This window comes from Doryrhamphus excisus, chromosome 15, assembly GCF_030265055.1.
Source record: "Doryrhamphus excisus isolate RoL2022-K1 chromosome 15, RoL_Dexc_1.0, whole genome shotgun sequence".
NCBI lineage: Eukaryota > Metazoa > Chordata > Actinopteri > Syngnathiformes > Syngnathidae > Doryrhamphus > Doryrhamphus excisus.
Genome location: NC_080480.1, coordinates 541,175 through 553,177, shown reverse-complemented (window position 1 = coordinate 553,177; position 12,003 = coordinate 541,175). Strand labels below are relative to the sequence as shown.

Below are 12,003 nucleotides of genomic sequence, written 5' to 3'. Positions count from 1 at the left end.
AGAAGAGATGCTTGTGTACTTGCGTGCACGTCTGTTGGAAACCCCAAATAACCTTTCTAGACGGCGCTGCCAGCACAGCTCGCTCCTGCTGTAGCATGTCGGCTGCCACGGCGTGTAATTCAGCCCTTATCGTGCTTTTGTGTAGGTTTTCAAAAATCCCAGCTTAAGCTATATTTTGCGGTTCTCCACGAGCCAACTTCCTGTCGTTTGATGTAAAAGTGCTTATGATGCATTTGGGGGATAGAGGGACAGAAATTGGGGAGCGGAATGCGGCGGTTTTAAGGACACGGGGGGTGGAGCTATGATGAATTAGAGGGAATAAGAGAATCAGAGGAAACAGATGACGACGTAGCCAAGGATTCAAACCCGGTCCTGACATGACGATTCCAACAGCCTGATGATAAAGGATGTCTTTTATTGGTATCATCATCTAGCTCAGGGGTCGGCAACCTTTACTATGAAAAGAGCCATTTTACCCCCTCGCACACTAAAGAAAAATAAACTGGAGCTGCAAAAAATATAGTATGTTTAAAACAACATTAGAGGGAATTTGGGGGTATCAAAGTAGTTCAGATAAGAAAAGACGAGTTGGAGTACTCTTGCTAGTATTGGAGATAAACGTACATAAATAAAAAACTAAATAAAAACTACTGTAAACTTACCTGATTTATTTACTCTGGCGCAAACAAGTTCCCATGCCACTGTTTTTAAATGATCTCTAATTTATTTTTGAGAATTGTCAAATAGCTCCGGGAAAGTATTACTTATTTTCTTTCATGTACTGAACTGAATAGCAGTCAGAACTCAGTCAGGATGCATTCATGGTCTCAGACAAAGTTGGATTTTTTAAAACTCATTATAAAAGATGTGTATTTTTACCCACTCGGGTGTTAAAAAATATTCAAGCATCGCAAAGGGAGCCACAACAAAGAGGATGAAGAGCCACATGCGGCTCTGGAGCCGCGGGTTGCTGACCCCTGATCTAGCTAAATAGCTTGTATCATACTTAAACGGGGCTCTTATAACACCTTTATGACACCTTTATGACACCTTTATGACACCTTTATGACCTTGAAGAAGGTTCATAATGGTAATGCTAACATCATGCTAACAAGGTGACTGATGTCTTACAGCTTCCACAGAAGGTCAGTGGGTGGTCCAAGTGGGAGGCGGGCCTAACACGCAATAAATGACTCAAATGATATAACATGTAGTAATACTAATATATTTATAACAATTATATTATAATATAATCATTGACTTAGTACCTGAACGATGAATAAATATAATTTCTTCAGCTAGTTGGCAACATCTGAAGGCCCATCTTAAGGGCCTGCTTCTTCTTGTCCTTAATCCCCCCCCCCCCCCAGGTGGGCTCTTTCTTCATGATCAACTTGTGCCTGGTGGTCATCGCCACCCAGTTCTCCGAGACCAAGCAACGTGAGAACGCCCTGATGAGGGAGCAGCGTGCTCGCTACATGTCCAACGATTCCACGCTGGCCAGCTACAGCGAGCCGGGCTCGTGCTACGAGGAGATGCTACGCTACATCAGCCATCTTTACCGCAAGTTCTCCCGCAGGCTGCAGAGGATGTACTCCGGATGGCACAGGTGGCGAATTTTCAAAGCATCAATAAAAGTCGGTGAAGTGTGCGTCATCGACGCCATTTTGGAACATTTTCTGTGTTGTTCTCGCCCCAGTAAACGTCGTAAAAAGGTGAACCCTAACGGCGGCGGTGCAGGAAGTAACGGCGGAGGCAACGGACACGGCCACGGCTCCAGCAGAGGCCCGGGTAGCGCTTTGTGGTTGAGACCGATCCACAACCTCTTGCAACATCATCAGCACCACCACTGCAAGCTCACCAACGGGGGCCAGCACGCCATCGCCGTGACCAGCACGGAGCACTTGGACGGAGGCGGCGGCGGCGGCGTCGGAGGAGGCGTGGAACTGGAGATGAAGTCGCTTCCCGTGGCCAAAAGAAGTCCGAATGGGAGTAGCGGCCAGTCAGCTGTCACCCAAGGCATGGGGGTCACCCAAGGCATGGGGGTCACCCAAGGCATGGGGGTCACCCAAGGCATGGGGGCCCTGCTCCGTAGACTGAATGGAGGGATGAACTACCCCACCATCCTGCCGTCGTTCGTGTGCAGCTACAGCAGCAAGACGCCGCCGCCTCACTCTCAGCAGGGGGGCGGCAGTCCAGATCAGCATCCGCCGCACCACCCGACGTCGGAGCACAGCGACAAATTGAACAAGCTGTACCAGCTCGTAGGACAGCACAGTAAGAAAACACAATTTGTAGTACTTTTACTATTTCTATCACAAGTCAGTGGATCAGTGGATCAATCTTTAATTCCATCGTTTCCCGTCCTTGCTCCGTGTCGGTGACGTATACCTTGATGAAAGCAACCTTCTCCAAAAACCAAAACCCACCCCTAACGCACGTCTACTCCCGTTAAGTGATGATGCTAATTGAAGGATGAAGGAACAAACGGCATCAGATGAACGACTCCCCGATAAGACAGTTTAAAAAGTAAAAGAACTAATCATACCACATCGTTATCAGCAGACGTCAGATGATGGTCTGCAGCTCCAGACAGCAATTTCCTTCCCGAAGCGTCCAGCGATGGTTGTCACGCTCCGGCTGTGAAACCCCGGCTGGCTGGAAGTGTATTTATTCATCACCGCAGTCACCTTAGCGCTGTACTTTGGCACTTTGACTGCCGCGTGTATCCATCCAGGAAGCTACGTGCTAGGAATGGGGCGTTCAAAGACACTGGCCGTGGTACTGAAGCTGGGAACGACATATACAAGCATGTAGCCGTGATTATGCTATCATGATCTGACCGTGCTGCAAACACAGCTTCAATCACGTGGACCATACAAAGTATAAAATAGACATGTACAGTACAGTACATACAGTACATAGTACATACAGTACACAGTACCTACAACCCAGTCAACTACTAATTAGACAACTGTTCCGAGTACCAGAGGAGCAATAGGAGGCGTCGTCATACAAGGTCTGACCCCTTCCCATCATGCCCCTGGCAGGTCACCAGAGTGTGCTGTACCAGCTGGCGGGCGTGGTGCCCAGTCCCCTGCTCCTGGAACTGCTGAGCTGCCCTCTCTGTGCCCGCAGCCTGGAGACCTTGGAGCTGGACTTGGGCGATCTGGAGGGCGGCAAGGGAGACGCAGATGGACTGCATGACTTCCCCCAGGTCACTGTGGATGGCAAACACAAAGGGGGGGGGGGGGGGGGGGGGGGGGGGGGGGAATGTGACATGGATTTTAGATTCACAGATTCACAGTTGAAAAAAGAACGGGTGGTCTTCTAGACCAGGGGTCGGCAACCTTTACTATGAAAAGAGCCATTTCACCCACTTGCCCACTAAAGAAAAATAGCCTGGAGCCGCAAAACGTTGTATGTTTAAAACAACATTGGAGGGAAAAAAAAAGACGAGTTGGAGTACTCTTGCTAGTACTGGAGATAAACTTTTGTTTTTAAATGAGCTCTAATTTATTTTTTAGAATCGTCAAATAACTCATTAATAATAATTAATAACTCAAATAACTCAAAGTATTACTCATTTCCCTTCATGTTAACCTGTCAGAGAGAACTGGATAGCATCCTGTCTGCTCATTCAGTCACCAGTCAGAACTCAGTCAGGATGCATTCATGGTCTCACACAAAGTTGGATTTTTGTAAACTCATAACAAAGACGTGCATTTTCACCACACGGGTGCTAAAAAATATTCAAGCATTGCAAAGGGAGCCGCAACAAAGAGGCTGGAGAGCCACATGCGGCTCTGGAGCCGCGGGTTGCTGACCCCTGTTCTAGACCCTACGGATAAATGTAAACAGCAGCGTGAAGAAATAGGCTTAGATTTGATTCAAACATTTATATTGTTTATAGGAAGCAGAATCCAAATTGCAGAATCCAATATATATAACTATATATAAGCGAAAACAGGAAAATCTGCATTAATTTTATTAGAATAAAGTCAAAATATTCAGAGAAAAAAGTTGCAATCCAACGAGGAAGTGTCATAATTTTATGTGAATAACGTCATCATACTATCATCATACTATGAGGAATAATATCATTTTGGTGAAATATTAACATTAAAAGACTATTTTTAAAAAGTAGTACTATTATGAGAAACAAAGAAAACAAGTAATAACGTACCCTGATCTAAGAAATATGATATTTTTTGTATTTATTTATCTACCTTTGATTACGTCTTAAAGATGTCAATGATTGTTAGCCATTGTTAGCCGGCCTCCATTTGGGTGGCTAAGCTAACATAGCGCCTGTATGCTTTGGCGCCCTCATTTGCCCGTGTCCTTTCTAGGGGGTGGACCTGAGATGCGGGCGAGGCCGTGGCAGGCGGCGAGGGGGTGTGGAGTACAAGACCGGGGCACTTCAGGCGTGGATGAAGTTTCGTGAAAAACTGAAGAGGATAGTGGAGAGTAAATACTTCAACAGAGGCATCATGATCGCCATCCTGGTCAACACTCTCAGTATGGGCATTGAGTACCACGAGCAGGTGAGATGGGCAGAAGAAATACGTTTTTCATCAGATTTTACGTCAATTTACCAAAATTTTATCTGCCAATAAGAAACAAAGTTGAGTCGTCTGTTCTGGTCAAAGAAAGCAGGCATTGCGTAAGACTTCCTCCCGGTTGGGTATTTACCCACCGGCCTTTTACGAGCGTACACTCGTGTGCTGAGGCGAAGGAAACGTTTTAGACCAGACGTGTTTGTGGGTGCAATGACGGAGACAAGACACCTAAACAAAAAGCAAGGCAGGGAAATACTCGCTGGAAATATACGTAAAAGTAAAACGGTTGCAAAGGATCGTATTGATGACTTTGTATGTGGAATATAACATTTGTTACACCCACACAGAATACTAACAAGGAAGTACTTTAGTAAGTACACAGAAGTCCGTGTTTGTGCGTCACTTCCCGGATGCCTTTTTCCACAAAACATCGAAATTGGGCGTCATACTCTTAAGTTAAGTTAAGTTAAGCGGAACAGATCAGCGCTGATAGCTCAGCGCTTTCGGCTCCGTTTGATGGATTGGACCCGACTTGCCGCTCCGGACCTGAACCCAGATTCCCGGACCCGCTGTGATTGATAATAGCTGGATTTAGGTTACACACTCCAAAGGGCTTCCCACCTTCGGAGCAATAGAGTGGAACCATCAGCCGACTTCTTCTGTTGGGATTTGGGATTTGACTTGTTCCCGCCTCAGTCCCTAACCTGAAATGGATGTTCTCGTGCGTGCAGCCGGAGGAGCTGACCGACGTGCTGGAGATCAGCAACATCGTCTTCACCAGCATGTTCGTTTTGGAGATGGGCTTCATGCTGCTGGCGTTCGGCCTGTTTGGGTACATCAGGAACCCGTACAACATCTTTGACAGCATCATCGTCATAATCAGGTAACCATCAGCCTGACCCAATACTTTTGACGCCAAGCTCACCGCTGCAACAATTCTCTTAAGCTAGTCGGCCATTAGCGCTCCTGAGCCGCCACGTCCGTCATTATTTGTAGACACCTTCATCATGCATCAGTCCAGAAGTGTTCCATGACGCATAAAAGGACCTACAAGCGTACAATCGTTGTTGCTAATGTAATCTAATCTAATCTAATCTAATCTAATCTAATGTAATGTAATCTAATGTAATGTAATCTAATGTAATCTAATCTAATCTAATGTAATGTAATCTAATGTAATGTAATCTAATGTAATGTAATCTAATGTAATGTAATCTAATGTAATGTAATCTAATGTAATGTAATCTAATGTAATCTAATGTAATGTAATTTAATGTAATGTAATCTAATGTAATTTAATGTAATGTAATCTAATGTAATCTAATCTAATGTAATCTAATGTAATCTAATATAATATAATCTAATGTAATCTAATGTAATGTAATCTAATGTAATGTAATCTAATCTAATCTAATGTAATCTAATCTAATGTAATCTAATGTAAAGTAATCTAATATAATCTAATGTAATCTAATCTAATGTAATCTAATGTAATGTAATCTAATGTAATCTAATCTAATGTAATCTAATGTAATGTAATCTAATATAATCTAATGTAACCTAATGTAATGTAATCTAATGTAATGTAATCTAATGTAATGTAATCTAATATAATATAATGTAACCTAATGTAATCTAATGTAATCTAATCTAATGTAATCTAATCTAATGTAATCTAATGTAATGTAATCTAATATAATCTAATGTAATGTAATCTAATGTAATCTAATGTAATGTAATCTAATATAATCTAATGTAATGTAATCTAATGTCATGTAATCTAATATAATCTAATGTAACCTAATGTAATCTAATCTAATGTAATCTAATGTAATCTAATCTAATGTAATCTAATGTAATGTAATCTAATATAATGTAATATAATCTAATGTAATCTAATGTAATCTAATGTAATCTAATCTAATGTAATCTAATGTAATGTAATCTAATATAATGTAATATAATCTAATGTAATCTAATGTAATGTAATCTAATATAATGTAATATAATCTAATGTAATCTAATGTAATCTAATGTAATCTAATCTAATGTAATCTAATGTAATGTAATCTAATGTAATATAATCTAATGTAATCTAATGTAATGTAATCTAATATAATGTAATATAATCTAATGTAATGTAATGCTCAAAGCAATGCTTATAGATGTGGACTAAATGCAGAGAACTGCTAATCACGTTAACAACTGGAATTCCTTTCCTGGAAGTGATTGAGACCGGAATGATGAGCCACATACACCATATGGGCAAAAGTATTGGGACGCATGGCCCATGATTGCAGATTAGAAATCCTACTGAGAAGATGCTAATATTTATTATTCATCTGTCCAAACCGCTTTATGAGTTGCTGGGGCCCACATCGTTCAGTTTCTGGTGGAGCAAGAGGGTCTGGGGCCCAGTCAGGGTCTTCCAGGTCAGATTCAACCAAACCTGACTTGATGGACCTTGCTTTGTGCACCAGGAGACTGGAACAGAAGCAAGACCCAGCTATCGTTTCCAGGCAGGAACCAGACTTTAATGTTTGTTTGGGTTGAATGTGCGTTCCTCAGCGTGTGGGAGATCATCGGTCAAGCTGATGGCGGCTTGTCCGTGCTGCGTACGTTCCGTCTTCTTCGGGTTCTGAAGTTGGTGCGCTTCCTTCCGGCGCTGCGGAGACAGCTTGTGGTACTGATGAAGACGATGGACAACGTGGCGACCTTCTGCATGCTTCTGATGCTTTTCATCTTCACGTTCAGGTGTGCCTTCATGGAAGGATAGTCCAAACGTTAACGTAATTAACGTAATTAACGTAATTAACGTAATTAACGTATTTAACGTATTATTCTGCTCTCCATCGCCACAGCATACTGGGCATGCATCTCTTTGGGTGTAAGTTCAGTATTCAGACGGATAATGGAGACACCATTTCTGACCGCAAGAACTTTGACACTCTTCTGTGGGCCATCGTCACCGTATTTCAGGTGAGTAGATGAATAACAAAGAAATCAATTTAGGGTATAAGGAAATATACCCTACATTACACCAAATATACACCATATATACCCTGTATGAAGATGGCTCGGGCATCTGGTCCCGATGCCTCCTGGACACCACGACCTTGTCCTTCCAGTCACCATCCAAAGCTCATGACCATAGTTGAGGAACATAGATGGGCTGATAAATCAAGAGCTTTGCCTTTTGGCTCAGCTCCGTCTTCACCACAGGGGCTGACGTCAACGCAGACGCAGTTTGACCGCTGTCTAATATAGCACCCCAATATCAAGATCACATCATCCTAGTAGCATACTACTAGCAGACGCATGGTCTCCACCAATGGGACTATAAGTGGCAGAAGCAGCCAAGCTAGGAAATAAAAGTGTGACTCAAGGGTTGCATCATCTTCCTGGGAAGGCAGACGGTTTGCTACATCTGTCTTGGATTGGATGTGCTTCACGCTGGAGCCGCAGAGTTTGGATGCAGCATCTCCACAGCTCGGCTTCCACACATTCTCCATGCCGGTTCTGTATCTGGAACCATTTAAGGTGCTTTGAGCACCGTGACATTTTTAAAGCGCTCGTTACAAAGAAAGGCCGTAACTCATTTTGCATCCCGCTCAAGCCAACATGTGCTCCACGGACATCCAAGATCCACATGCCAAACTTCCATGTTGGCGCTCCGACCTTCCGTGCCAGGCTTCCCCGCCAAACAGCGCTCATCAGTCCAACGATGTCAAATAAACGCTTCTCCTGCAGCCCGCTTCCATTCTCCATTTTGTATTTTATAACCTGTGTGGGGATGCAGCTGGCGTGCTGCGGCGGCGTGCTGCGGCGGCGTGCTGCGGCGGCGTGCTGCGGCGGCGTGCTCCGGCGGCGTGCTCCGGCGGCGTGCTCCGGCGGCGTGCTGCGGCGGCGTGCTGCGGCGGCGTGCTGCGGCGGCGTGCTGCGGCGGCGTGCTGCGGCGGCGTGCTGCGGCGGCGTGCTGCGGCGGCGTGCTGCGGCGGCGTGCTGCGGTGGCGTGCTCCGGCGGCGTGCTCCGGCGGCGTGCTCCGGCGGCGTGCTCCGGCGGCGTGCTGCGGCGGCGTGCTGCGGCGGCGTGCTGCGGTGGCGTGCTCCGGCGGCGTGCTCCGGCGGCGTGCTGCGGCGGCGTGCTGCGGCGGCGTGCTCCGGCGGCGTGCTGCGGCGGCGTGCTGCGGCGGCGTGCTGCGGCGGCGTGCTCCGGCGGCGTGCTATGGCGGCGTGCTCCGGCGGCGTGCTATGGCGCCGTGCTCCGGCGGCGTGCTATGGCGGCGTGCTCCGGCGGCGTGCTATGGCGGCGTGCTCCGGCGGCGTGCTATGGCGGCGTGACCACACGCTTCATGTCCCACTTTGCTGCATGGAGAAGCGTTTATGGTTGTGGAGTGCAGGACTTGTGTTGACTAAAAAGTAGACTTGCTGAAGATGGCGGACGGCGGATGATACACGCTAACATAAACACACAAGCCGATGCGTCCGAGCTAGCATCCCGGTGAAATGCCTCCCTGCCACGGGCTTTGAGTGGGCAGGGAGCTTTCATGCCGCATCACCAACGCTGTCCTACTTTGGAACGCTTTCATCTCTGCCATTGCTTTGCAAGCTAGCGCACAATTACACACACACACACACACACACACTTAGACCTTGCTTGTCATCTTATAGTAATCCCTTGTGGAAGAAGTGGAAGTACTTCATGACGGCGAGCAAAGCGGCCCGCTAGCGTTCTCCACAGGCGCCACGGAAAAGTTGCTACTTCATGTCGGAATATTTGTGCTGTGTTCACCGTGCAGATTCTAACCCAGGAGGACTGGAACGTGGTCTTGTACAACGGCATGGCGTCCACGTCCCCGTGGGCGGCGCTCTACTTTGTGGCCCTGATGACCTTCGGAAACTACGTGCTCTTCAACTTGCTGGTGGCCATCTTGGTGGAGGGCTTCCAGGCTGAGGTGAGAACAGGAAATGCTTTTTATACGTGGAATACCGAGGTTCATTGTTGTTGATTTTACAGTCTTTGGAATACTAAGAACGTCAAGAACGTGTATTCATCAAGTCCAGCACAGAAGATGTTTACAGCAGTCAGCACCTCGCTTTCCACTCCCGTTTTTTGACTTTTTAAAAGATAAAACCAAAGGCTAAACTACCTGGAATGTACTAGTACTGGGCAAACATGCTAATTAGCTAATTAGTTTGGATTGTGTGCTAGGGTGACGCAAATCGTTCTGAGTCAGACGACGAGAAGAAGTCGGACAACTTCGAGGAGGACGACAAGGTGGAACAGCTCCGAGACAGCGGTAGGTGAACGCTTGACCGATGACGGCGCATCGAATACGACGTCCGCCATCCCTCCCACAGAGCTGAAGATGTACACCCTGATGATGACGGCCAACGGTCACGTGGACCCTCGTGCTTCCATGGCTCCTCCCATAATCATGCGGACGGCAGCCACACCCATGCCCACTCCCAAGAGCTCCCTGGGCCCGGAGTCCTACCTGGGGGACGAGGTCGGGGCCAGGGACGGGGCGCTGAACGATGGAGATGTTGGGCTTTCCGAGGCAGGGACCGTTCTTGTGGATTCTCGCCGTGGGAGCTCCGCCTCCATGGATGCGTTAGCGTGTGACCAGCGATCTCTGGTAAGCGCCAAAGTCACCACTCCTTGGCATCGAACGTGTGCAAAGTAGGATTCCTTATTTCTAAATGGATAGAAACGACCTTTACGACCTTCTGAATCAGAGTCCTCTAGACATAATCTAGCAGCCCTATAGTCACATTTACACTCGTATTACCCAACATGGCAGACATATTAACCGCAAATACGCGTGCTTGTGTGTTGCTATGAAGCTATTTTCGAGGGGAGCAGAGTGAATGGCGGACAGGAAGTGACATCGGGGGTTCAGAGTTGAGTTACAGCCCATGTTTTTATGAAGGCTTTTTGGGGGCGGGACTATTGTTTGTCGTTCCGGCGATCAGGTCTGGTGCTTGTGTGTCTCACTGAATATTGCAATAACATTAGTGACACCTAGTGGCTCGTCAGCGTCTTTCAAAGCCTGTATTTTATATTATTGATATGTTTTGACTAACACGAAACAGCAGGCATTATTAATATATTTTTCAAAACCATGACGGAGTGAAGCCGTAAAATTAAAATGGTGTCGTGGCGAGGAACGACTAGGATTCATATCGTTTTTGTCAACCTGTAAGTTGATAAAAGTCGTCTTATTGCCACATTGACGAGTCGTCTTATATGCCGTTTACTCCAGAGCTATTCCAGTCCCGGCCGCCGTTCCCCCCTCCCTCCCCGTGGATCCAGCTCGTGGGGAAGCCGGCGTTCCAGCTGGAATAGTCTGAGCCGAGCCCCGAGCCTGAAAAGACGAGACACCACCGGCGAAAGGGAGAGCCTGCTGTCCGGGGAGCGAGGAGAGGACGAGGACGGCGAGGACGACAGACGGGACGACGGCGGCGGTTACGACAACAGACTCCGCCCGGGATCCTTGGAGCTGCTGCAGGCATCCACCCTCTGCCCGTCCCTCATGGTTCCACACGGTGACTGCAATGGGCGGAGCTTGACCTACGAGGCCAACGTGAACGCTGACTCCAAGGATGATTCCCTTCCCGAAGACGACATGGATGACGACGTAAGTTAGCGGGAGTTCCTACTTTCAAGTCGAATTCCCGTCACTTCCTGTTTGGTCCTTTATATGCATCCCATGCAGGGTCCTCTGGGGGCAAAGGTCGTGGATGACCTCTGTGTGGCACGTTGTTAGCGTATGCATCAATTAGCCAGGGATGTCCTCGCTAAATGTTTGTGGCTATCTGAGCAGCAGGTTCTGTCACTTAGCCAGTTGGAGTCCAACGCCGGAGTGGCGCTTTGCCAAAATAAAAGACCTTTTAATTAGAATCCTAACGCACGGAACCTCTGTACCGTTTTATTTTGGAAATCTGCAACCGGAATTAGCTTCCTGGAAGTTTCTATTGCTGGCAGAGTGTCAAGGTTTACAGCTTTTCATGGTCTAATTAGCTCCAAAACCGAGTCCTGGTTATTAGCTCACTCAGCTACCAAGTAACAAAGCTGGGATAGGCTCCAGCATATACGCTCATGAGGTCAAGCGGCATAGAAAACCATTCAATGAATCATTTCATTGAAGCAAATGAGTCCAAGTGGAGTGGACTGTTGATGGAGTCTGTGCTAGATCGCTATGGAAACAGGAAACAGGAAGAGGACCCTTTGCAATGCTGACCTGCGGCGTCTGACCCCTCGCAGAGTTCTGTTTGCTACGTGATCAAGAAGGAGCTGTGCAGCATGAAGCCTCGCTGGTGCAAGGAGCACGAAGACTGGACCTTGTACCTGTTCTCTCCAGGCAACCCGTAAGTTTGACACCTTTTTTTCCGTGCCGTTCCTTTATTGGATAAGTGAGGATGGCGGAGACGTCGTTCA

General features: G+C 47.0%; 1 protein-coding gene across 2 annotated transcripts in view; it reads left to right on the top strand.

Annotated features, from left to right (window-relative positions):
* Window positions 1-12,003, top strand: part of cacna1ha (calcium channel, voltage-dependent, T type, alpha 1H subunit a) — a 105,872-nt gene that overhangs the window by 73,514 nt on the left and 20,355 nt on the right. For both annotated transcript variants that reach the window (XM_058049984.1, XM_058049983.1), the window contains exons 12-23: window positions 1,371-1,609; window positions 1,700-2,277; window positions 3,051-3,217; window positions 4,353-4,547; window positions 5,294-5,445; window positions 7,131-7,316; window positions 7,424-7,541; window positions 9,362-9,517; window positions 9,775-9,862; window positions 9,924-10,201; window positions 10,829-11,203; window positions 11,830-11,933. In XM_058049984.1, the coding sequence (XP_057905967.1) occupies window positions 1,371-1,609; window positions 1,700-2,277; window positions 3,051-3,217; window positions 4,353-4,547; window positions 5,294-5,445; window positions 7,131-7,316; window positions 7,424-7,541; window positions 9,362-9,517; window positions 9,775-9,862; window positions 9,924-10,201; window positions 10,829-11,203; window positions 11,830-11,933 (2,636 nt within the window). The remainder of the gene's footprint in view (window positions 1-1,370; window positions 1,610-1,699; window positions 2,278-3,050; window positions 3,218-4,352; window positions 4,548-5,293; window positions 5,446-7,130; window positions 7,317-7,423; window positions 7,542-9,361; window positions 9,518-9,774; window positions 9,863-9,923; window positions 10,202-10,828; window positions 11,204-11,829; window positions 11,934-12,003) is intronic.